Below are 26,120 nucleotides of genomic sequence, written 5' to 3'. Positions count from 1 at the left end.
AGCAGGCCGTCAAGGTAAAGATGGAAACGTGTCGCGCGTCGTTCTAGTTCTGCGCTGATTATGCTTGTTAAATCGCAGAAGCGCATTTCACGAAAACAGAAGCTCTGATTGTACTTTTCCGATGCGTTTGTGTTCAGGAAGTGCATCGTCTCCAAAGCGAGGCGGACGACGCGAACAAGCGCGCCTCGTTTTATGAAAGGGAAGGCCAAAGGTGTGAGATGCAGGTGGCCGACTTGGCTCAGCAGGTTTGTAATATCCTAGTTTTGCAGACAGTGTTTTTGGGTGTAATGTTTCTCTGTTGTTATAATTCTTGTGTTGATCTTTCTATGCAGTTTCCATTGTTTTGCTTTAAATTTGGTAACACTTAAAATGCTTAAACTAGTGTTAAAAAGTAGGTACGGCAAGTGAACTTTTAGAGCAAGTTACATTTTCAGTTCATTTTTCCTCGACATTTGCCGACTGTCTATACCCTCTCGCTCCACTTTTAATGTTGCGGCTGTCAAATAAAACATTTTGAAAAATTATATATTAAAAATGGCAATTTTTTAAAAAATGTCAAGTTGACTATAAGAAAAGAGTGCAGATAAAATCCAATGCTGAAAAACTCAAAAAATAGCTTATTTTGCTTATTTTTTATTATCTTAATCTTTTTACATCCTTATTACATATTAAAGAAACTACAGTTTTTTTAATTGTACTCTAAAAAATGTAATGTACATTTCCTTGTGGTATCAAAAGTATTGAGTATCGAGCCTTTGTCAGTGGGTTTCAGCTTCCTGTTTAGTGAAACATTTTAGGACTTTTTCCCTATTCAATTATATAATGTTTAGTTTTAAAATCACTTGCCACCCCCTTGATTTTCCCTCCTCCTGAAACCCATGGATGGAAATGGTTCACAGTTTAAATTTCCAGTCCAACCTTCGCTTCGCTGACCCTGTTCCCTGATCGTCTCAGGTGCGAGTGCTGCTTGTCGAGCTGGAGCAGGCCCGGGGGAACCACGTGCTCCACGATGAGGACGTGAGCTCCTCGGACATCAGCAGCTCGTCCGGCGTCATCTCGCAGCATCTGGTGACGTTCAGGAGCGTGCAGGAGCTACAGAAGCAGAACCAGCGCCTTCTCGGGGTCCTCAGGGACCTCAGTGACGCCCAGGAGGAAGAAGAGTTCCAAGCCACCGGCAACAAGTAACACCGAGTTTACGTTTTTTATACTCTATAAAGGCTCTGTCACCTCGTCTCCATGGAGATGTCGTCGTTGTTGTCTGTAATGTTCCTCAGTTTGGCATAGTCAACGTCTTCCTCCGAACAGACTACATGACTTTTCAGCATTTAAAGATGTCTTTACCTGACTAAATACAGTTTAGATTAGAACATTTCACTTTGGGCTTCGGCAATTAATCAACCGTTATATTGATTATTGTAGTTGTCATCTGAATTACACAGAAAACGCATTTTTTTAACAAAGACGGGGACGTTATCAAATCAAAATCTCTCAAAAAAGTAAACTATTTCAACTTTTCTTCTACACACTTAATTTGTTGTAATTCTTGTATCTAGAAACCTCCAGTCGTCATACTTTCAACTGTTATGTTTTTTATTTAAATAATCTCAATGTGCAATAGAAATAATCGAGAAAAGCTATTGCTGACTAGTCGACGACCATCACCCTGAGACGAGCGATAGTGGACATTTGCTTTCATTTGTTTATTTTGCCTGCGTTGTTTTAATTGCTTCATCTTCCTCACGCCGCGCTGCAGACGAGGTGAACTGGAGCAGTGCGTGGAGAAGGCGCAGGCCGAGCTGGAGACTTTGAAAGAGCAGAGGGGTCAGCAGATGAAGATGACCGAGGCCATCGTGAGGCAGAGGGACATGTACCGCGTGCTCCTGGCCCAGGCCACCGGGGTCAACTTCCCTCAGCAAGGTAACGACGCTCACGCGGCCACTCGGGACGGTCGGCAAAAAACTGTGAAAACCACTTCACATTCCGTATATTGTGGTGGATATCTAACCCGCACGTTCGGACTAGGCCTGAGCAAAGTTGGAAGTTATTGCAATTAAGGTCTGAAATATCCATATTATTGAGATATTTGACTTTCTGACACACAATGTTTCAGTTCTATTCAAACAAATGTCTCTTTATCCAAATATAAGCTCAACAGAGACGAATCCAGGACTAAAGGCAAATTTGGACTGAATAAGTAAACTTGTGAATATACGTAATCGGCAAGATTCTGTCAGACGACCTGAATGGTATCGCTATATATTTAGTTTGTTGCGATATCGATACTTTTGCGATATATTGTGCAGGCCTAGTTTAGACCTAAACATGTGTATCTTTAACAGAATCCTACGAAAACTACTTACTTCTGTCTCCATCAACCTGCCAGAGGGACTACAGATGAAAATGAGCCTGCATGACGTTTACATTATTTATTTATATTTCCAAAATCATGCAACCCTGTTTCTGCTGTTTTACACTGTAATACAACCATAGATTAAACATAAGGGTGAATCGACTAACCATGTGTAATTGACTCTTAAGAATAATTTGTATCTGGACTATACTGACTGAGGATTTGTAATTTTTTTAACATCTTTAAAACGGATACAAAAATACCAATCACGTTTCTAAATATTGTCTATCTTGGAAGCCTTCGATCACCTTCACTTACTTTAAAATACATTTGTAAATCCTCTAGTACAATAAAAATCCTTTGACTCGTCACCTTCTAAAACAATCGTGAGGTTCGGCACTGTTGAACGTGCCCTTTGTCTTTAAGGCACTTCACCCGAGGACTTCAACGTGCTGACCTCCACGCCGAGACGCTCACCTGCGACCACGCCCACCACCGGAACGCCCACTGCTCTCATCTCCATGACGACGGACACGGCAGAAGCTCTGGAGGCCAAAGCGGCGTTGAGACAAGTACGTTCGTCACGTCCCTGCAGATGGCGGTGTTTTACTACCTTCAGTCCATCTTCTCTTCATGCTTTTTGTGCCACTTCAAATTATCTATTCTATTTTTCAGTTGCAGGATGTGTTTGCCAACTTCAAGAAAGAGCGACTGGACGGTGACAAGTCGACGGCGGAGCAGAATGAGAAACTGCAGGAACAACTCTCCGAACTCCGCTCTGCAAACGCAAAGATCTCCACCCAGCTGGAGTTTGCCTCTAAAAGGTACGTTATAGGTCCGCACAGTCCATCGCGAGGACGTAATGAACAGAAAACCAGAAGATGCGTGGAATCCATGTAAACGCGTGCCAAACTTTGGACAGGTACGAGATGCTGCAGGACAACGTGGACGGCTACCGTAAAGAGATCGCCTCCCTGCGAGAGAAGGAGCAGAGGATGACCATTTCGACGCAGAGGCACGAGCAAACCGCACACGCGCTCAGTGAGGATCTGAAAGCCGCCAAGGAAAAACTCTCCCTCTCTGAAGTACGTCATTTATCGTTTATTTTACGAACGTCAGCTGCTCTTTTTCGTGGAGACGCCGCACAGCCGGCAACGTTTCAGCCTCTGAAATCGGGCGTTCTTGCTGTGAGCGTTGGGGCGGCACCAATTCTGGAGCGCCCTTCCGCAAATCTGAACTTCGCTTTTAATGCCACACTGTGGAACATTCCCTTCTAATTGCACTGTTTTAAGTGTTCGTGTCTGATTTTTGCCAATTTTAGGGCCAGGTTGAAAGTCTCCGTAAAGAAAGAGACCTGCTCAAGCTGGTGGAGTCGCAGCTCACCCATGAAAAGGAAGCCGCTTTGAGGCAACAACAGAGCCAGAAACTGCTTCTTTCAAATCTACAGAGCATACAGGTAAAGGAGCAAACGCTACAGGTAAAGGAGCAAACGCTACAGGTAAAGGAGCAAACGCTACAGGTAAAGGAGCAAACGCTACAGGTAAAGGAGCAAACGCTACAGGTAAAGGAGCAAACGCTACAGGTAAAGGAGCAAACGCTACAGGTAAAGGAGCAAACGGGGTAAACGGGCGGCAGCGTACGGGCGGCAGCGTACGGAGTAAAAGGGTGGCAGGGTGGCAGCGTACGGGGTAAAAGGGTGGCAGCGTACGGGCGGCAGCGTACGGGGTAAAAGGGTGGCAGCGTACGGGGTAAGAAGGCGGTAGCGTACGGGGTAAAAGGGCGGCAGCGTACTACAGTCCCGGAATGCACAAAACGAGGCAAACGTGCTCCGGTTGTTTTTGCAGGCCACTCTCGAGCGCTCGGAGACAGACACTCGTCAGCGTCTCAACGTTCAGCTGGAGAAACAGGAGCGTGAGATCTCCCAGCTGCAGAAGAGACTGGAGAATGAGGTGGAACAGCGCCACCTGCTGACAAGGAACCAGGAGGTGAGTTTGTGAAGTCTTCTCACCACTTGCATTCAACTCGAAAGTAGTAGCAGTAAAATAATACACTCTGAACCTGGAAAGCTCAGCGTCAAATCATTGAGCCGTTTTGAGTTTATTGCAAACTGGTTTCAGTTGTTTGACATGGCAACCCAAAGTTTGCAGCTCATTGCTACATTTACTGCATTTAGGGCTGCAACAATTAATCCATGTCAAAAATAATCAATTGTACACTTTATTTGTATCTACACTTCCACAATCCAGTTGCCATATTTCAACCTTTATTTGAGTTGATTTATTACTTTAATTGGAGCCGTATTTAACATTGCCCTGAATGGACTTCTTTCCCCCTTTACGGTACCATTTACACGCTTACTCTGTCGTGCACAGATCCAGTTGCATGAGACGAAGAGACAGCTGGAGCTACAGGTGGCGCTGCATCAGAGGACCAAAGACCAGCTCAGCGCAGCAGAGATGGAGCTGGGCAGCCTGAGGGTTCATGGGGGTGGAGACACGCGCCGCAGCCTGGGCTCGCCACCTACTCCGATACGAAGTGAGTGAAGTGAGACCACCACTTCCCCGAGGATTAATCAAGTTGTATACAGTACCATAGACTATGTATTTCTAAGAGCACAATAATGCACATTAGAGCTGTCAAAACGATCAATACCCACTAGTTGATACCAAAACTAGCATGCGAGGGCTGTAACTCACCATTATTTTAGTCAGGAAATAACTTTTTAGTATTATCAATATGGTTACCAAATGCGTTTAGATGGAGACTATTTACAGATTAAGTGTTTATGGATTAAGATTTTCATTGTTTGTTAAAAAAAGGCTTTTCATATTTGTTTTAAAGTCTGTTTAGTCCAGATCACGATCAGAACATGACTCTTCCTGAATATTTTTTTTATATTCTCCATCCATATCGGAGTTAAATTTATAAAACTTATTTTTTATTAATTGTTTTTTGTTTATTTTTTTTGTAGTTTCGAGTATAAAGCCTTCTCTTTCGTATAAATCGTTTTAATTGAGACAAAGTATGCAGAGCAAGTGCAGTTGACCTACTTTTTTCTTTTTAGGTCTAGACTTGTTTTTGCATTGTTGAGGAGAATTTATTTGGCCCACAAACTGTGAATGAACCCAGTAAAATGTTGGTTGGCTTTTCTTGGCGTTTGAATGACGTTTGTTCTTTTCTTTGCTCCAAAACAATGTTACTATGAATCACTTTTTACTTTTATTGGTAAAGCACAATTCTACACTTTACATTTTCTTATTGAAAGTGACAAAAATAGTATTATAAACAAGACAGACTATAAATAACTTCCATCACACAAAAAAATACAATTTAAATCTGAACTAAACATGTTTGCCAAGGGTGCATTCACATCTAACTTGTGAACCTGGACTAGACTGATGATGATTAAACCCGAAGTAGAACGAGACCAAACCAAGATAGAGTACTAGGTGTAAGATATATATTTTGAAATGTAATAATGCATTGTTTTTTCTATACAAAATAAAAGTAAGAATATATAGTGTGTATAGTCCAGCGCTGTTAAATGTAATTTTCACATGTTGCACAAAATATCCACAACTCGAAATACTGATGTATTAGACTTTTGTGGAAAAATAAAAAGCACAAGGCTTTACCAACTTTGTGCTACAAAACTGACAATCCAGTGCTGAACTAGATTTAAACTAGGACTTAAAGGCGATTTTTCATCAGATAAGTTTGAAGATAAGTTGAATAGGCCAGGGATAGACAATAATTAAAAAAAATAGGCAATAAGCAAAAACATCTAGTGTAATGTCCCAAACAAAGGGAATGAAGTGATATTTCTGCACTTTTGTTGTTTGTTTTATTCTTTATTCACGTTTAGTGCGGCACTTGCACCTCAACCAAGACATTGTGAAAATATTGTCTGAGGATTTTTGTCAACAATGCCCTCCTCTAAAACCAAGTCAAATATCCCTCCACCAAACGTATTGTTGACCATTGGAGCCCTAATCTTGTCCCATCTGTCCGTCCATAGTCCTACCTGTGCTGGACCTACAGGAGGACTTACAGGGCCGACTTCGAGCGGCCGAGACCAGGGCCAACGAGCTGGCAGAGAATCTGAAGAGCGTCACCGCCAGCATGGAAATGTACAGAACCATGGCCCAGAGTCTGGAGGAGTCCATAGAACGAGAGAAGCAGGTATGGAATGTTTAATGTTCAGGCAAAACGATAACGTCTCCACGAGACGAGTAGGAACCCAAAAAAGTTCCACAGTTTTACATAACAAATGTCATCTACAATGATACATTGAGCGCCAGTTTTGAGTAAATAAGGTCTAAAAGAAAACTGAATCATGATAAAGTAGTTATTATGATGATTGACCCCAAAAGAGGACAAAATATTTAAAGATTTGTCTCTAAATTAAGCAAATACTCAAACTTCAAAGTGACTCGCTTGAGAAACACTTTTGTACGTATTCTTTATCTACTTTGTCGTTGCTGCTGCACTATATTTTTCATTTGTAATTGGAAAAGTTGAATCTTAAGTTTGTGCGACTTCACAGGTGACGGAGCAAGCTCGATCCTCTATTGAAACCCGCATGAAAGAGGCTCAAGTGCAGCACCGAAAACTGGAGGAGAAACTCTCTGACGCCCTGAAAGTGAAACAAAGCCTGGAGGAACAGAAGAGGGCGGCGGTGGTTTCTCTTGAGGAGCAGGTTCGTGTCCACTTCAGGATATTCATCTTCATTTTAGTCGTTTTGACTCATCGTTTTGGGTCCCAGTACTTGAACCATAACTGGTTTTCAGTGCCAGTGATTTTGTTGGTACTGGAATAACGAATAAGAGACAAAATGTTCATAAATTCCATTGAATACAATTTCTCCTCGGAAAAACTCTCATGGTTGATAATCTGGAACAGGTATTATTATCCTGATTTATCTACACTGCATGACAAAAAAAGAGTCACCACCGCGTCTTGCTTTGATTACAGCGTGCATTCACTGTGTTCTTTCAATAAGTCTCTGCAGTGTCAAAAAATGTTTTTCTAGCATCAATATTTTTACCAAGATCATGTGATGGAGAGAGTGATCACTGCACAAAGCCTTCTCCAGCTCCAAACACTCACTAGGGTTCAGATCTGCAGTAGATTAGTTTCTGCTTAGACATTTTCTCTGCTTGATGCTAACAATTTGACCCTTTTCAAACACGCTGACATAAGATAAGATAAGATATTCCTTTTAGAAATGTATCAGGCGGATTTAAATACCGTGTTGCAGCTAAAACGTCATCACCAATGCAGCAGTTCTCCAGTAGGAGGCTCGTACTTACTGTTTTTGCTTAGTCCTCTTTTTTTTTTTTTTTTTCAAGCAGTGTATTTATCGTTATAGTTATTTGCCATATGTGTAAATAAATTGCATGTACCCCAATGGCAATCCATCAAACTTTGTCAAAACGTCTCCGATCCAGATCGTAACTCTATATCTACATTCAAGTAAGTGTGTTTTGTGTTAATTGTGTGATTTTTGTCATTGCAGATTAACGCTCTCAAGAGAGATCTGAGCGGTGCACAGGCTCAGCACAAGGAAGCGCTTCAGAAAGTGGCTGTTCTCGAGTCCCAGAAGCAACAGGCTCTGCAAGATGGCCGCGAACAGGTACTATTTGCTTTAGCGAAGGAAAACGCGGCGGATCTTGCGACGCGCTAATTTGTCCGCGCTCTCCTCCCGAAGGCCAAACTGTCCGCCGAAGCGCAGGACAAGTACGAGCGCGAGATGATGCTCCATGCGGCGGACGTGGAGGCGCTGCAGGCGGCGAGGGCTCAGGCATTGAAGGCGGCGGAGCAGCGCCACCAGCTGGATGAGCGGGTGCAGCGGGTCAGCGCGGAGCTGCTGGAGGCGCGGGTGTCCTGGCAGGAGCAGGAGAAGATGCTCAAGGTTTGGCTACGGGGGGATTATGGGTCATGGCGTTTCCTCTGCGTCGGTCTATTTTAGCAGAAGTAAAGGTGTGATGTGAAGGGCTCTTCTCTTTATTTAAGACAGTAGATTTTCATGTTCAACACAAAATATAATATCACTTTGTTTATTTCTTTATTTTACGCTGAAGGTCATTCTAAAACTGTAGGAAAGATCCCATTTTGTCAGGTTTTTTAATCATATTTTTTTGTATTGATGCTTCATATGAGTATCTAGTTTCAATTCTAGCTGTATCAATCAGTTTCCGATTTCCACTAACTTTACAATGAAATGTGTAAATGTATTCAAATGCAGCTGGATTAGGATTTTGATTAGGGCTGCAACAAGTTGTCTATAAATCTCAACTATTTGAGTGACAATATCTGAGCTCATGGCATATTGTAATTTAACAATCAAAGTCATAATTGCTTGAAATTAACTCGGGAAATGTGTAAATTTTGTGTTTTGGATGAAAAATAACTTCATCTTGATCTTAATTTAGTAAAAATCTCATTCACTTCCCTTTTGCGACCTAAACAGTTACCGGTAATCGATTGATCAAAAATAGATTAGATTTAATGAATATAAATATGTTAACGTTTAAGTCATACAACATAGAAAAAAGAAAATGTATCAATAAACGCTATTTACATTACTTTGATCACATAATTTAGGTTTGTAGGTGTATTTTAGGCATTCACAAATCAAACTAATTCTTCCACTGTTCCTTTACTCTTAGGAAACTTAACGTCCACAACAAAATGTAACTGAATAAACCTTTTGACAGGAGGAGATGTCCAAAGTGGAGAGCCGTGGCGACGAGCTGCAGAATCAGAACACGCTGCTCCACGAACAGCTCCAGACGCTGAGCAAGAAGATGGCCGACACTCTGCAGCGAGCCTCCGACACCGCTACCCCGAACATCTCTCTAACCGAGGAGAGCAAGTCTCAAGAGCAGGTCCTGGAGATCCTCAGGTGAATCCTCTCGCTTCTGTCTGCGCGCTCCGTGTACGCCGCGCACTGTCGCTCACGTTTCCGTTCGCTGTAGATTCGTGCGGCGGGAGAAGGAAATCGCCGAGTCGCGCTTCGAGACAGCCCACGGGGAAAGTCTGCGTTATCGACTGAGAGTGGAGCACCTGGAGAGGGAGCTGAAGGAGGTGCAGGACAATCTGAGCGCGGCGACGGAACGCATGGAGGTTTGTACATGAGAAAAGTATGCTAAGGACAACATTGATCCGCGACAATCATTCTGTTTAGACGGCCTCAGATCTTTTCGATTACAAACCCGTAAATTAGCGGTGTCAGTTTGTCCAGTGCTCTCTTTCCACAAAGCGTTCACACAAAGGTTTAATGTTCTTTAGTCCGGTTTTGACCTAAACAAACTAGCGGAACTGTGGAATACACTGAACAACTCGCTCAATCAATCTCTTAGTATTTTGCATCCGGTACAGTTCAATGATTATATACCGTATTTTCCGAATTATAAGTCGCACCGGAGTATAAGTCGCAAGTATTAACAGTTATTCAGATAACTATAGCATAAAGAACATGCTAACAAGTTTACCAAAGCATCAGTATTCCCCCAGATCACTAAATCCACTGAATTCTTCTACCTCTGTGTCACTTCTAAACAACTCCACAAACTCTGGAGGTAGAGGAAGGAAGAATCTTCTTCTGCGTCGCTTAGAGCCTAAGCGTCATGTGTCATTGTCATGTGAAAATAACGAATAATATCACATAAGTCGCTCTGGAGTATAAGTCACACCTCGGCCAAAACCATGAACATGGGTGTAACTGATAGTCCTGGAAAATACGGTAAATAGAATAATTATACATTTAATTATGCCTTGTCGTGTTCTCGTGGGATTTGCATCTCGTCCCTCCCCTTTCATCAGTAAGAAAGGTTTCACGTTGACTTGTTCCAGGTAACTGCAAAGACTCAGGCTCAGCACGAAGAGCTAATGAAGAAGACGGATACCATGAGCATCCTGCTGGAGTCCAATAAGATGCTGAGAGAGGAAAAGGACAAGAACCAGCAAGTCCTGGAGCAAACCCAGGCCAAGGTGAAACTGCTAATTGCACAACGGCGTGTATAAAGTCGCCTTTTATTCAAGCGCGCCATTTTATTCCGTCTTATTCTAGGTGCAAAAGTTGGAGAAGGACATTATGCCTCTGCAGATGGCTAACTCTGAGCTGAGTGAGAAAAGCGGGATGCTTCAGGCCGAGAAGAAGATACTGGAGGACGAGATTAGACGATGGAAGGCTCGCACTCAGGTTTGTGGTGTTCTTTTATTATTATTAATTTATTTGAACTGGGACAGTGCACATTAATCAACATATCTGTAAATGTGCAGTAGTTTAGCTGCTTTCCAACTAGTCCAGGGCAAGGTGTACAATGCCAGAAATATACACAACTTACATTTACATTATATACAGTACAATTAGGATTAGTAGAAAAATATAAAAGAGTCCATGTAAAAACTGATTACTACGTGAAACATGTACAGAAGTATGCAATTTATAGACTCATTCACGTTGTCATACGTTTCATTACATCCCATAATTCCTTTAATACATTACCGGGTTTCTGAATGTTAAAAGTACATTGTCTCTGTTTTGGAACATTTTTGGGGGCGTTTTCCCCTCACAATTATCTTTTAGTTCTTACAATGAAATCCGAAAAAACGCTGGCAGTATGGGGACATTTTATATTATTTTGACTATATTTGTAGAATTTGAAGAGCCAATGATAAAAAAAAAATAAAAAGCACTATTGTGAACTTTCAAATACAGTGATATTTCAGTACCACTTTATACCTTAATTTTCCTGAACAAAACATGAACAAAGTTTTAATTCATAATCTTTTTATTAATCATGAATCGGGTTTAGTTACTACTTGATTACGGTTAGGGTTGGAAATTAGGGTTAGCGTATTAGTTAAATCATTGCTAAGCCTGTATGATTCTTAATAAACTATTTGTTCACTCTGTATTAAGTCTTTGTTTATGCTTTACAGAAGCAGGATTAACTGTAATTTCACATTTGTCTGATTATTAATCATCGACGAATACATTTTAAATACACGTTTTTACACATTTCTGTTGTATTGACATAATACCGTCTGCATTATTCTGCTTTCATGGACATGTTCCTTATTCTTCCTTCACCATAGCATTTGGTGACGCAGCAGAAAGACTCGGACCCAGAAGAGTACAAGCGTTTGACCAGCGAAAGAGAAGCTCACCTCAAACGCATCCAGCAGCTGACGGAAGAGGGCGCCAAGTCAGTCCCGGAGTATTTCACAGCATTCGTCGGCGCGTTTCACCGCACTCATGTCGTCTTTTTTTTAACGTTATTTTTAAAGGGGCAATAATCAGAACACGGCGCTGAAAGGGCAGGTGCAGGCGGCCCGCGAGTCCTTGGCCAAAATGACGGAGGAGAGGAATAGTTTGAAGGAGAAGGTGGAGAAGGTCAATCTGGACCTACAAGAGAGAATGAAGACCATCACTCAGGTCAAGAAGCTCGGCCGCCGCTACAAGACTCAGTACGACGAGCTGAAGGTGGCGTACGACAAGGTAATGCACTGTCAAAGACTATGATTCTCTTTAAAGGGGCATCGCGTAACTTAAATGTGACGGTCGACTCGCCGCCATGGTCATGATGGAACACTTATATTTATTGGGTTCTTCTGTTTACATTTTGAGGACCGTTTCTTATTCAAAATATATATTATTTGGAATTTTTTTAACTATAAAAACGCGAAGTGAACAAATGCAGGAGGTATGTGTTTAATGCCATACTGTGGAACATGCCAAGCTAAACAAAAATGTCTAGGAGAGACGAACAGATGGTGGACCATGCTCTAGGCAAGTTATAGTTACCATATTTTCCAGATTATAAATCGCACGGAGTATAAGTCGCATTTTCGGGGGGAAATGTATTTGATAAAATCCAAGACCAAGAACAGATATTTCATCTTAAAATGCAGTTTAAAATAATAACAGAATAGTGAACATGGTGAATAGTTGTACGTATGACGCACAGACAACGAACTGTGGTAAGTGTCTGGTATGTTAACGTAACATTAACAGTTATTCAGATAACTATAGCATAAAGAACATTCTAACAAGTTTACCAAAGCATCAGTAATACCCGAAATCACTAAATCCATTGAATTCTTCTTCCTCTGTGTCACTTCTAAACAACTCCACAAACTCCGGAGGAAGAGGAACTGACCATTCTTCTTCTGCGTCGCTTAGAGCCTAGAGCGCCCTCTTGTGAAATGCGGTTGCCAGTGTAAAAATAACAAATGGTATCGCATAGAAGTCGCTCCAGAGTATAAATCGCCGACCAAACCTATGTAAAAAGGTGTGATTTATTATATAGAAAATATGGTGCATCTTCGCCTTTGCTACATTAGTTTGCCTTTTTGCTGTATTCTGCTCATTATTGAACAATCAGGACGAAATCTCATGTTATTTCAATTATCTCATTACTCAAACTGGATAATGATCAGATTTCCGTCGGCACATGAATATATCCCATGTTTTCTGTGTTGTGCAAAGCGTGGGTCGAACAGTTTTGACGGTGTGTTTTGGTGTAGCTCGTGGCCGAGGTGGCGGCGGGACCGTCCCAGGACGAGGAGACGCGTCAGGCCTCGGCTCAGGAAGTGCAGGGCCTCAAAGACTCCCTCAACCAGGCCGAGGCCAAGGTTAAAGACCTGGAGGGACAAGTGGAGAAAGTCAACAAGGTAAACAACTCGCTTCAGTGAGATGGTGTCATAGAAATGCACCAATACTGATCATTTTAGCAAGTTCCTAGTTCGTACAAGTCGATGAATGATGGTAAAATATAGAGTTCACTCTCAGCTGGGATGTTACGTTCTGAGAGACACTGTAATAAACCAAAACAAGTTCTCTGATACGATGTGTCCTCAAACTGGTTTTAGTCGAATAAGATCTGACAACGCAACGTGAGGGGCTCATTCTGTTTTCTGATGGGATAAGCCATTTCCCAACCAAAACAAAAGTAATTATTCATTTTTTAATTTATTATTTTTTACTTGTACATCTTTTTTTTCTTTTTAAGGGAAAAAATTACATCCAATTGTAAACATTAATATCAATGGTGACCACCTGAAAAAAGCCTGGTTCTTCGCTTTAAAACTATTTTGGGGAAGAGTGCTGATTGGCTGTACTCCTGTAGTAAATCTTGCTTCACTTTGGCACATGTGATTTTTTTTCAGGCATAGCTTTAGAAGAAAAAAATAAAGATGGCAAAGAGTTTGTTAACGCTAGGAACAATTTAACTATACCTTCCCCTTTCACAGTTTGAAAATCGGGTGCACCAGCTTTTTTTTTTTCTCTCCTTAAAATCATACGGTTTAAAGAAGACTCTGTTTTCCGTGTCCAGGTTGTTTCTGAGCGAGACACGGAGCTGCGTAACAGCCAGGAGCAGACGAGCCGTGTCCAGGCCGAGCTGAGCCGGGTGCGGCAGGAGCAGCAGCTGAAGGACGAAATGATCAGAAAACAAGCCGCGGACAAAGAAGAGAAGATGAAAAAGGCTCTGTTCTTGGCCAAGCAGAAGATCAGCCAGCTCAATGGTACAACTCGCTCTCGAATGCATACGCAACATACAACATGCACAACATGAAAAGTAAAATCAGGAAGTTTAATACAATCCATGTCACAATTGCGTTCTAATGAAGAGGTGAATCTATTTTTTTGTTTTGTTTCACCCTTCGAGTACAGGTGAGAGCTTTATCAAAAATGTATGTTTGGAGGATAAGCCAAATAAGAAAATGTATAGTATGACGTTTTGAATAAAAAGGATTAAAAATACTACGAAAAGTGCTGAATAAAATAAACAGACACGTGCTGTGATGTCAAGTAAATTAATGGATATCTCTGCATTTTTGTGGCAATTATTTATTTTATTTATTTATATACAGTTTTCTTTTACATTTAAATGCAAAACTAGGAACATGGCACAAAGAGCAAGCAAATTGAATCAAGACCTCAAAGATAATAAGACAAAAAATAAGAATTAAGGCATTACTTGTCTGGTGTTTCAAATGTAGTTAAAATGTAATAACAGTATTATATTGACTCTATATTATGACATTTTTTTTGCCTTTATATAGTTCTGGTCTAGTGTTTTGGCTTAAAATGTCATCATGAACAACCTCTCCAGACAATACATACCATAAAACCAGTAATATGTAATAAAATATTCAAATATCAGTGCTACTTGGTACTGTTTATGCCAGTTATTGCATTGGGGATGAATGGCGTCTTGTAGATCTTCCTAAATTTGCATGTGTTTCGATGTCATTCCAATTCAACCAACTTTCTTTCCTTCATTCCGTCTTTGAAGCAACCAAGGACCAGTATCAAAAGGAAATCGAGGAGCTAAAGCAGCAGCTGGAGGAGCTAAAGCAGCAGCGCGAGGAGCTGGAGGTCCGAGTGGGCGCGCTCAAATCCCAGTACGAAGGTCGTCTGAGCCGCCAAGAACGGGAACTGCGAGACCTGCGCGGGCACCAAGAGCGGCAGGACCAACGGGACGAGCCGGCCGAGGCGGGGCCCAGCAAGGTAGAACTTTAGTTCACAGGGACCACATACAGGAGCATGGCAACAATCATAAACACGATTACCATTCATTGAGTGATTTAAATGCGATTATTTCAGACTGTTATTTATATACTGTCCAAATGTACTTGTAGAGAAAGTAAAGTTTGCGATACTCTTTTAAAAGCCTGTTCAGCTTCGATGAGGGGCAACTAATAAATGAAAAAATCTTTTCTAGACCCAGGAGCAGCAGAGGAGCACCGAGCAAAGACAGATCAGTCTCAAGACCACTCCAGCGGCAGACAGGGGAAGGTACGTGTGCAAAATACCATCATCAAAAGGTTGTTTATTATGTTTAATTCTTCATAGTGTCTTTGTCCATAACCGAAAAATGAGAAATGTACTGTTTATCTCACGCGGTGCCTCTCGAACCTTTCAAACTCTGTGTCGCCTGTGCTTTTCCGCTCTGCTCGCATTGGCGTCTCACAGTCATGTTATCCTTTTGTCAGCGCCAGCACCTCCGAGCCGCCGACGGCAAACATTAGACCGACTCCCGTGCCCTCGGCGGGCAAACAGACGGCCATCCCCGGGAACAAAGCCACGCCCCGGGCCAGCATCAGGCCCATGGTCACGCCCGCCCCTGTGCCCACGCCGACCCCCACCGCTACCGTCATGCCCACTACACAGGTGGAGACTCAAGAGGGTAAGTGTCGGACGTTTACAGGTGGAGAACAAGGTTTTTAGATTCACCGATGAACGAGGTGTGGGTGTGGTATAAGAATGTTAAACAGCAAGGAGCCACTCATGTGTTGACAAAAAAGCAAGTTACACCCGCAAGCGACAATGACTGCCTTTAACCGTATGGGGCATTTGAGGCTGAAATTGACGGGGCCTAAGTAACACTTACTATCAAGACCACAAACATACTTAGTGACGTATGACAGGTCTTTACAATTTTCTAATTTTGACTTGACTTGGTGTATTTATACCTGTTATCCATATAAATTATATTTTTTACACCAATCGAGTAGATATTTGTGGAGAAAACGTTGAAAAATCTGTAGAAAATGACATCACTAGGGACACTCGTTCCAGTCGATGTTTATGCAGAATTCACGCAAAGAAACACATTTGTTGACCCTATAAACATTAATTCAACAAAATAAAGTTAACAAAAAAAGTTGTGACATTAGATGAGCTTTTGTCCAGTGTTTGCTGGGTAATTTCCTAGTGTGATGTCATAAATTACAAACAGGAAGTGAAATAATAAACCTAAAAAATGTGCTAGTCTTTGATAATTTTATTTCTAATTTTTGCAAAATTCAAAATATATTTGGCTTAAAGGTTGAAATGGACGATTTTTTTTGCCCAAATCGGAGTCTTATTTCCTCGTGGTGTGGACTGCCGATTATTCCTGTCACGTATCAATCATAAAACGCACCTACCGCTCACCTGCAGCCGCGTGTGGCTCGTCCCCCGAGAGCAGCACGGTTCTGCGCGTCTAAGCGCATTGATCTATCATAATATAGTTCCCTCAGTGTACGGGACAAAATTAGGACGGAGAAAGACAGTTCGAGCTGACTCAGAAGAGACTGAAATCTACAGGAGACGAGAGATGCGATGCGATTTATCGCGCTAATAAATAAACACACGTGTGTGTTGTATCAGTCCGCACGGTGGGAGTGCACGTGCGCGCGTCCGCACGGTGGGAGTGCGCGTCCGCACGGTGGGAGTGCGCGTCCGCACGGTGGGAGTGCGCGTGCGCACGGTGGGAGTGCGCGTGCGCACGGTGGGAGTGCGCGTGCGCACGGTGGGAGTGCGCGCGTCCGCACGGTGGGAGTGCGCGCGTCCGCACGGTGGGAGTGCGCGCGTCCGCACGGTGGGAGTGCGCGTGCGCGCACGGTGGGAGTGCGCGTGCGCGCACGGTGGGAGTGCGCGTGCGCGCGTCCGCACGGTGGGAGTGCGCGTGCGCGCGTCCGCACGGTGGGAGTGCGCGTGCGCGCGTCCGCACGGTGGGAGTGCGCGTGCGCGCGTCCGCACGGTGGGAGTGCGCGTGCGCGCGTCCGCACGGTGGGAGTGCGCGTGCGCGCGTCCGCACGGTGGGAGTGCGCGTGCGCGCGTCCGCACGGTGGGAGTGCGCGTGCGCGCGTCCGCACGGTGGGAGTGCGCGTGCGCGCGTCCGCACGGTGGGAGTGCGCGTGCGCGCGTCCGCCTGCGTTCTCAAATCGCCGAAAAATCGTCCATTGCGCCTTTAACTACATTTTAGTTCAATGAGTCGTCCAACCTGTAGGGGGCCCTTTAAGTAAACTCTTTAAAGTAAGTTATTTCTACTGACGTCATATGCTACCACTTTTTGACCAAATCAAGCAATAAAAGTTTTAACTACGTTATATTAAAACCTAATTGATTTGAAACTGTATTAAATGGTACATATTTTATCTTTTCCCTGTAGCGATGCAGTCAACAGAAGCCCCTCCAGTTGAGCACGTGACCGTGTACGGCAGCGCTAGCGGCTCTGTGCGCTCTGCTAGCCCCAATGTCCAGACCACGTTAGCAAGCCCCATGCTAACGGTGCAGCAGGTCCAGACGCAGACCACCGCGTTCGTCCAACCGACGCAGCAGCAAACCGTGACTCACTCAGAGCCGGCCAATCAGGAACCTCTTGGGTTCGAGGCCACGCCCAGTAGTCAGGTGGAGCGGCCCTCGACGTCCTCCGGCTCCTCTGTGTTTGGGACAGGTGAGGAAAGGGTTTGTCACATACTTCAACAAGTTAAAGAAAAAGTTGCGTAGGTAATCTTAAAATATGTTTTTAGTTTTCCCCTGTCATTAGTTTTGTCAAAGTTATATTTCGATTGATTGATGTTTTAGTACTCCTAATTACAATTACGTAATTGTAATTGTCCTGTATTTGAGGCTTGAGTGCGCAAAGAATTTACATTTTCACCTACCCCTTATCACTGCCCCCACCCTTATATTTGCCATTATTTTAAATGTATAGACACCACAGTATAAAACCCCTGTTTCTTAAGAAGATTAGCTGCAGAGAATAAGTTCAGTTGCTATTACCGTATTTACCGTACTATAAGTTGCACCCAAGTATAAGTCGCACTAGCCAAAAAATGCATAAGAGAAGAAAAAAACATATATAAGTCACACTGGAGTATGAAATGCAGTTGCAAGTGTGAAAATAACAAATAATATCACATTTAAGTTGCTCCGGAGTATAAGTATAAGTCACACCCCGGCCAAAACTATGAAAAAAGAGAAGGAAAAGAAAAACTTGTAGTCCGGAAAATACGGTATTAAATTGTTTGAGATCAGTTTTCTGGTTTACACTGAGAAAAAAAATATATTAACTGATCAATGTTTATTAATAAATTCTAGAAAAGGCATAATACATTTTGAATTGATTGATTTTTGCTTTTGTTGTCTAGTTTCTGCCACTCCGGGGACCTCCGCCATGTCCAAGAGGTCTCGGGAGGAAGAGGAGAGCGCGGCCGTTGCCACCGAGGCAGAGGTTCCGACAGAAGACACCTCCAGGGCTCCGATCACCAAAAAGCGGCGCGTCATCCTGAGAGTGGGACCAGAGGTGAGAAGATGACCGGTCTGAACCTCCCGACGTGGTCTAACACGGGGGCTTGACACAAGCGCCCGACTCCACACGTGTTCTCAGTTGTATATAATTAAGCTTCATATTAGGGGCAAATGAAGTGGCTCTGAGATTAGGTCGCCCGACAACCACCTGAAGGTCTGCGGTTTGATCCCACCTCTGACCAAAGTGTGCCGTTGTTTAAGCTGAAACGAGTAATGGATTAATCGCAGCTAATTGAATGTCGTTAACATCAAACTAATTTTAGTAATGGAATAATTGTTATTATCGGGAGTATACACAGACTCCAAAATGAGCATTAAAATGATGCACGTACGTTTTTGTTTTATGTGCAAGTGTTTAGTACTTTACCAACTTCTATAGTGTGAACAAATATGAAAAATATTTGCTAGATTACATCCAGGGCTGAAACTAATTATTATTTTAGCAATCAGATTACAGTTCAAGATTGTGGTGTGTGGATTAAGGCCACACAATATATCGCAAAAGTGTTGCAATATTGGTTAAAACAATAATCGTTATTGCAACAAACTTGAATATATTGTAGTTGTCAGAAATGTACTGTTTTTTTTTTTATTATTATTAAAAAATGGAAAATGGCAGATTTTTTGTCATGATTTTGTCTAACTTTATTTGGTCTTTTTTGCTTGATTGTGTTTTTCATACAGCATGAATCTGTTAGAATGTCCCCCTCAACCCACTTAATATCAGAATTACTTTTAGGGGGAAATTCTATTCTAGAGCGCCACGGATTCATGCCGTTTGAAAAATATAATCAAACTCCAAAAACCAAATAAACTTAGACAAAATAATGAAAATCCTGAATAAAAATCTGACATTTACCACGTTTGGTTTTCACATAACTGACATTATTTTCTAATGTCAATATTGCAGTACTAATAGTAGTACCCCTCGTCACAGTCAGTTCCAATTTTGTTCAGCCCCAGTGTGAATGATTTAAAGGCGGTCGATGGCGCAGATTGGCAGCCTTGCTTCCATCAGTCGTCCCCAGGGCAGCTGTGGCTACATTGAGTAACGGAGTGTCTGGGAAAGCGTTGTTGTTATTCAAAAATGATAAATGTTCACAAACGGTTCTGTTCTTCAGGAGGAGATGCAGACTGAAGACAGTGCCGAGGCTGAAGGAGTGGTGCCAACGGACAGTCAGGATGTGACCGAAGCGGCTCAGGTTCGCCAAGACGACGTCGACACGTTTATATTCTTATTGTACTCAGTGAATTAAACCTGTGACATTTGTGTCCAGGACGAAGACTTCGACGAGGACGAGAGCGCTGTCCCTCAGTCGATGATGGAGCACGAGGCGGCTCAGGGCGACGGCTCCGAGCTCCAGAAGGAGGTGATCGTGATTTTAACAGACTCAGAGAGCGACGAAGGCCAAGAGGAGGAAGAGGACGAACAGGTACTCGCTTATTCCTCCTCTGAACGACAGTTAAAGGGACTGTACCGTATTTATACAGTCTGAAAGATGTGAAAAACACCTTGATTTCCAACGTTCCTAATGCATTCCTAGCCTCCTAATGCTTCAATCTAATGAGTTGTACCGTATTTTGCGCACGAAAAGGCGCACCGGATTATTAAGCGCACCATCAGCTATCTGTACCATGTGTACTGGGCCAAACATAAAGCGCACCGGACGATAAAGCGCATAAGATAAACAAAACAGACGGATAAGTCGGAGTCAGTTGAGCTTTATTAAACACGTTCAACTCATTCAGATCAACATTGTTCAACACCAAAACACACTGCTATCACTAACAGACACGTTAGCATATCCAAATCAATTCTCAGTCAAGATCACTTGTAAACGCCTAAAATACAAACAGAACACACTCTGCTACTGCTAAAAGACAGTTGGCATATTCACAACAACTCCCAGCCTCGTTCAGTTGCAAAACGTAAAATACAACACAATACACTCACTTTTTCAATTCATTCCTCGTCATCAAATCCTTCAAATGCGCCGAAGTACATCCCGCATAGCTATGACCAGACGTCCCGGTTTACCTGGGACAGCCCCGATTGTTTACGTCCCGTGTCCCGGTTTAATGTCTGCTGGGGCGCATAATGGTAAAAGCAGCCAAAGCGCCGATGGTGCTCCGTGCTAAAATCTCGTTGGTCATGTGATCCCGTATCTCGGACCCACGCGGCAGTTCAGTGATGATTCCGGCCTTTTGATTCCCACAGTTGACAGATAATTTAGCCCGTAAGCGTTGTGCCTGACTGAAAATTTGTAAGTTTTGACAAAGTGTCGCATGTGCCGCATGCAGGTAGACTACTGTTCCCAGAATGCTTTGCACACATGTTGTTGGGACTTCCGGTCCGGAGTACTGTAAATATAGTCGCGCATCGGCGTCTCTTGTCCCAAATCTATTTTATACACCATGTACCACACAAAATATCTTCGCGGTCAGTAAGCACAACCAGAAATAAACCATAAATTAAGTGCACGGGCGGCTTTTGAGGACGTTAAAGACTTTTACGTGCGCTTTATAGTGCAGAAAATACGGTAAGTGTTTCTCGACTTTCAGGGGCAAAGGGAGTTGAGCGCCACAGTAACTAGCCTGATAACGGTGAAGCAGTGTTACTTTCTGGTCCAGGATTTGAATAAAACGCATTATTATTACTCAGACGGCAGACAGCGGCCTGATTTTGACCCACAAATCTCTAAAAACTTAAAAGAAATCGGTACACTTTAAATTTAACTTTGTTCTTCCTGTGTTTTTGTAGGAATATGATGAGGAAGATGAAGAGGAGGAGGAAGATGAAGAAGAGGACGATGAGGAGGAAGATGAGGACGACGAGGACGATGGAGGGATCGGGGAGGAGGCCGACGACAGCAACGAGGGCAGCGGAGACGCCGAGGCTTACGAAGAGGACGAGGTGCGTTTCCTGTTCACAAATCCACTCTGATCCGATGTTTACAAGATGGCGCCGCTGAAGGCTGCCTCGGCGTTTCGGTGCTCGTTGTTTGTCTGTTTTTGTTCGGGCTGCAGAAATGGCTCTTATTTTGGCTAAAATTGAGAGATGCTGCAGAAGAGGAAGGCGCGCTCGTGCGCCTGAGGAAGCGAGGCACACATATGCCCTTACCTGGGATTTTCCTCTCCAACTCACTACCCGGCAAACTGGACAAACTGGCGTTGCTGATGAGACGAAACCGAGACTTTTCTTCTTCCCCTGTGTTGTGCTTTACGGAGACGTGGCTCAGCGAAACTGTCCCGGACTGCGCCGTGGAGCTGGAGGGATTCCAGCTGCTCCGGGCTGACAGTCTGAGAACTCTCACCGAAAAACAACGAGGCGGCGGTGTCTGTCCGACAACTCCAGTTTCTTTCCCTCTGCCGTTGTACTCATGAACACTGCCTAAGCACTCTGCACTCACTGTTCACTTTTAATTGCACCACATACTTTATTTTATGTACATATGTCTATTTTTTAACTCTACTTACCTATTTTTTAATACCCGATAGCTATTTATTGTCCATTGTTTTCTGTAGTTATTGTTCAGTGTTTGATGTTTGTGTTGCACCGAACCGCCAGGACAAGTGTCCGTGATCCTGTTCATTGACAATGGCAATACACTTTATTCTGATTCTGAGAACGGGAAGGCTAACCCAACATGTATGACCAAAAGTCTGTTTTAACACAAACTTACGACAAAAAACAACAGACTCTTGGTCATACGTTTGTGTTAAAACAAACGCCTGAAGTTGAGTTTACCTCCACGTGTTTACACAGATATTAGACCCCGAGAGAATGCCCCATGGATGCCCACTCACAGCGCCAACAGGCCTAAGCTTTCACCATGTTTTCACTTCTATATCCTTCCATGTACTTTGAATACCACGTGTGTCTCATTTCAGACCATGTGTAACCTGACCTGCACGTTCACTCTGTTTACTTTCCTCCTCGCTCTCTGTTTGTGGGATGAGTCAGTGTCTAAACGGCCTTGTCACTTTTAATCTTGTGTGAATGGTTTTTCAAGTTGTCCACTTTGTTTGTGAATGGCATTTTGCAAACCGCTTGTCAAAGTACTAAACTAACAACATTATAGCCTACTTTTTGTCACTTAAAAGCCTGTAAAATAAGAAATACAGTACAAAACAATACAATGAAGTTCACTGGATATTTCATGCTTTACCGTGTGAATTTTCAATGCCGTTTTTGATGCCAAGGAAGATGAAAACTTTCTTTGTTACCGTAATCTTACTATGACGCCTTAAACTAGTTATTCCAAGACATTTTAAGAGTCTCAAACGGCCCAATTTTGTCCTATTTATGCTTTTTTTTTTCAGGATTTATACTATATTAAATTACTTTTGATACTCATTTTAGTCTTGTTAAATTGGGCTGCAACAATTCATTGATTTATCGTGATTTGTCTACTATAAACAATAATCGTAGCAGTATTTTTTTTTTATATTTGTGATTATCTGGACTGCATAGACTCTAAACAACAGCAAAAATATCTTATAACAAAGACGGTGGCAAAAATGTCAACAACAAAAAAATATTTTTAATTTTCATTAAAAATTCACTTTAGAATATTCTGTCCAGAAGCTGACGGTCACTACATTCACCATTTATTTGGTTGAAATTCAAAAAGTCTCTTATGTACAGTAGAAATATTTTTTTTTTTTTTTTAATTCACGACTAAATAGTTTAAAAATGCCTGTTCTGTACTATCTGGGTATTCATTGTTGGTAACACTCGCACGATGCAAAGATATTTACCATGACAGTGTCATAGATGCCACGTGAAGTTTTATTAGAGGGATTTCTTTCCCCTAAAATGACCTGAGAAAACTTCCTGGAAGCACAAACGTTTTCCTACACTTTTAAGTGGAATGTATGGAAATACTCAAAGTTGGGCGTTCTTTAAAGGCCGCATTTGTTCCCTTTAACCAAACCCAGATGGAGCCGCTCTGACTTCCAAAACGTTTGGGAACTGAGTGAAAAGTTGTGCCATTTCCATTCAATATGCCGCAAAATATTACCACCATTCTTCTCAGATATTACTCACAGTACGTTTCATGTGTTTGGTGTTGTTTTCCCAGGGTGCTGATGTAACCGACCCGGGCACAGAGACGGAGGAGAGTGTGGGGGCGTCGGACTCCACCCAGAGGCCCGCGGATTCCCAGACGCCGAGCTGTAAGATCCAGGAAACCCCGTCTTAACGCCCCGTCACCAATTAGATATCAGACGCGCCGTGACGGGAGCCGGTGTAATGTGTTGATGTCTGTCTGAAAGGGAAAGGGCAGGAACACGCGGGGTTAAGGGCCGACAACAGGATCTTTATGTCGTCGTGACAACCTATAGGGCTCGCTTGTGCAGGCTGTTGGGTAAACCTGAGCCCATGGTTTTGTACGGGCAGTATCGCTGTAAAAAGTATCGTTGCGTCTAAAGTATTGTGCCTAAAGTATCGCGTATTAAGTTATAAGTGTCGCTTATAAAGTGTAAAGTGTCGCGTATAAAGTGTCGCGTCTAAAGTATCGTGTCTAAAGTATAAAGTATCGACACTTTATACGCGATACTTCACTTAATAGGCAAGTGTCGCGAGTTAAGTATCGCGTATAAACTAGTGTCAAGTATCGCTTGACACTACCACCACCAAATATTCTCCAATGCATTTTTTGATTGGTTTAGGAAGTATTTCTACTATTATTCACTTATGGCGCTTTAAATTATACTTTATCCATTTATATTTCATTTTTTTAAATTGAAAAAGCAAGAGAAGGAAAAGTAGATCCGAGTCTGATTTTAAGTCCTTTTAATTAGCCATCGACACACACCAACACACTTCCACTACGTCTGTGATAAAATTAGAGAAGTTCCAGGATAAATGCAAAGTATACATGAATTGTGATACAAATCTAAACCACGATCTAATTTCTAATTCTCGACATATTTGGCCATATTACCCACATTGAATTGGCAAACCATTACAATGGAGAGGGCACTAGAGCAGTCCTACCTTCTGAAGGAACAGAAGCAGATACATTGTAGGAGGACTTCTAATAGTGCAAATGTGTTCATATCATCCACCGACCAAACTACTCGGCGTAAAACAAATATGAACAGTTTTTGTATCATGAAGTTACTTTAATATAAGATGTCTGAATGTCTTTTGCTTGTTTCAGTCGAGGGCAGTGCCGCTGAGGCCTTCTCCTCCGAACAGCCAATCACAGGCTCCGGGACTCGAATGCCACAGTCGCCCCGCAGGATGATGCACCAGCCTCAGGTCCAGGTGAGGGAACACGCCCCGTGCCCCGCCCCTGCCCCGCCCCCGTCACTCGCCAAACCATTGTCTGTTGTACATTGAGCCTTTAAACACACTGTCAATGAGATAAAAAGGTTAAAATACGACGAGTGACGGCTTCAAGATGGAGAACGTTTATGAATAAAGTGCATTATTGATGAAAGTGACATTCTTTATGCTGCGATGTGTTGGCTCTTTCACATCGTGTTCGTTTTGTGTGACTCGTTTTGTCTTTTGTTGAACTTCTACCTCAAGTTTAACTCTAATAACAACTCTAATTTTCTTGTCAACAGCGCATTCCCGGTCGCCGACACATGACTCAGCTCAGCCACGGCGTTCTGGGCAGCACCGTAAGTAAAGCCGGCGTGGGCATTTCGGGACGTCTCCGTAATTTTCCCGTCCTGTATTGTGCCAACTGGAAGTCGACGATAATTTTTTGATTCCCATTTCCACAGCAGCACTTCGAGGACGACGACCGGCTCGTTCCCAGCGCTCCAACTCTGGTGGCGCCGCAGCGTTCCGACGGCTTCGACCAGGCCATGCAGTAAGCCTCGCACCGGCAACCGATCGAATACATGAGGAAGAGTGTTCAACGCGTTCATCGTTACCCACCGTCCCATATTCATCAAGATGTATAACAAATAATGACCGATAACGACGTGATATCCGCGATTAGTTTTGTGATTTCTGTTTTCTTCATTGGATTCTGTTCAAAGTTCATGTTATAAACACTAAAAAGCCCACAAACTGTCAATCAAATACAAGATTTACGTGTATTAGGAGCATGTTTGTATAAATTTTAACTAGGGCTAAACGTTTTCATGCAGAATAACATGGATTATTTAGTCGTTTGGGCAGAAATTACTTGCTTTGTATTGCAGCCTTTGCGATTGGCTATTTGCGTCTGTTAAAATTGTGATTCTGATCGGATTGGGATTAATTGTGCAGCTCTCTCTCCAGATGGGATAATGGGGCCTTAAAATGAGCTTTAAGGGTTAGAGTCGAGAGTTTTAGTTTTTTCTCTGGACTGATGAAGGATCGTGAGGCCCACACGACTTTAATTTTGCCTGAGAAGCAAATTCAAATCTAGTTCTAAACTCTGTGAAAGAACCCGGTGCTAAAGCGCTCCGCCGGTGGAGAAAGAGGCTTTATGAACGTGTTTGCGGAGAGTCGTTGAGTGTCTGTGTGTTTTCCAGGTCTCCTCAAGTGGCCGGAGTGCCGCGTTTTAGATTTGGAGTCTCTGAAGAGGTCCCACAGGCCAGCACCTCGACCCACTCGGACCTGGGGGAGCTGGCGTCACACGGAGGTACGGGACGGAGGAGGGAGGACGGCGGAGGGCACTGAGGAGGGAGAGAGAGAGGAGGAGGACTGAGGAGTTTTTATGTTTTGGT

The 26,120-nt window shown here is 43.0% G+C and overlaps 1 protein-coding gene across 1 annotated transcript in view; it reads left to right on the top strand.

The window, feature by feature from the left end:
* Positions 1 to 26,120, top strand: part of tprb (translocated promoter region b, nuclear basket protein) — a 33,413-nt gene that overhangs the window by 4,487 nt on the left and 2,806 nt on the right. Inside the window, exons 12-46 of the mRNA XM_072439068.1 lie at positions 1 to 14; positions 138 to 245; positions 955 to 1,181; positions 1,754 to 1,917; positions 2,777 to 2,922; positions 3,026 to 3,174; positions 3,273 to 3,435; positions 3,672 to 3,806; positions 4,195 to 4,335; positions 4,723 to 4,885; positions 6,369 to 6,532; positions 6,897 to 7,049; positions 7,869 to 7,985; positions 8,061 to 8,264; positions 9,070 to 9,257; positions 9,331 to 9,478; positions 10,208 to 10,345; positions 10,425 to 10,556; positions 11,456 to 11,565; positions 11,648 to 11,858; positions 12,887 to 13,033; positions 13,696 to 13,885; positions 14,659 to 14,873; positions 15,088 to 15,161; positions 15,359 to 15,552; positions 17,302 to 17,586; positions 18,284 to 18,438; positions 19,565 to 19,645; positions 19,721 to 19,876; positions 21,205 to 21,357; positions 23,528 to 23,621; positions 24,611 to 24,717; positions 25,023 to 25,079; positions 25,185 to 25,273; positions 25,926 to 26,035. The exon at positions 1 to 14 is cut by the window's left edge and continues 184 nt beyond it. Of these exons, the coding sequence (XP_072295169.1) occupies positions 1 to 14; positions 138 to 245; positions 955 to 1,181; positions 1,754 to 1,917; positions 2,777 to 2,922; positions 3,026 to 3,174; positions 3,273 to 3,435; positions 3,672 to 3,806; positions 4,195 to 4,335; positions 4,723 to 4,885; positions 6,369 to 6,532; positions 6,897 to 7,049; positions 7,869 to 7,985; positions 8,061 to 8,264; positions 9,070 to 9,257; positions 9,331 to 9,478; positions 10,208 to 10,345; positions 10,425 to 10,556; positions 11,456 to 11,565; positions 11,648 to 11,858; positions 12,887 to 13,033; positions 13,696 to 13,885; positions 14,659 to 14,873; positions 15,088 to 15,161; positions 15,359 to 15,552; positions 17,302 to 17,586; positions 18,284 to 18,438; positions 19,565 to 19,645; positions 19,721 to 19,876; positions 21,205 to 21,357; positions 23,528 to 23,621; positions 24,611 to 24,717; positions 25,023 to 25,079; positions 25,185 to 25,273; positions 25,926 to 26,035 (5,082 nt within the window). The remainder of the gene's footprint in view (positions 15 to 137; positions 246 to 954; positions 1,182 to 1,753; positions 1,918 to 2,776; positions 2,923 to 3,025; positions 3,175 to 3,272; positions 3,436 to 3,671; positions 3,807 to 4,194; positions 4,336 to 4,722; positions 4,886 to 6,368; positions 6,533 to 6,896; positions 7,050 to 7,868; positions 7,986 to 8,060; positions 8,265 to 9,069; positions 9,258 to 9,330; positions 9,479 to 10,207; positions 10,346 to 10,424; positions 10,557 to 11,455; positions 11,566 to 11,647; positions 11,859 to 12,886; positions 13,034 to 13,695; positions 13,886 to 14,658; positions 14,874 to 15,087; positions 15,162 to 15,358; positions 15,553 to 17,301; positions 17,587 to 18,283; positions 18,439 to 19,564; positions 19,646 to 19,720; positions 19,877 to 21,204; positions 21,358 to 23,527; positions 23,622 to 24,610; positions 24,718 to 25,022; positions 25,080 to 25,184; positions 25,274 to 25,925; positions 26,036 to 26,120) is intronic.

The sequence above is a fragment of the Eucyclogobius newberryi genome, unplaced genomic scaffold (assembly GCF_026437365.1).
Source record: "Eucyclogobius newberryi isolate DKJ021-1_F unplaced genomic scaffold, fEucNew1.0.hap1 SCAF_9, whole genome shotgun sequence".
NCBI classification, from domain to species: Eukaryota; Metazoa; Chordata; class Actinopteri; order Gobiiformes; family Gobiidae; genus Eucyclogobius; species Eucyclogobius newberryi.
This window is presented reverse-complemented; position numbering and strand designations above follow the sequence as displayed.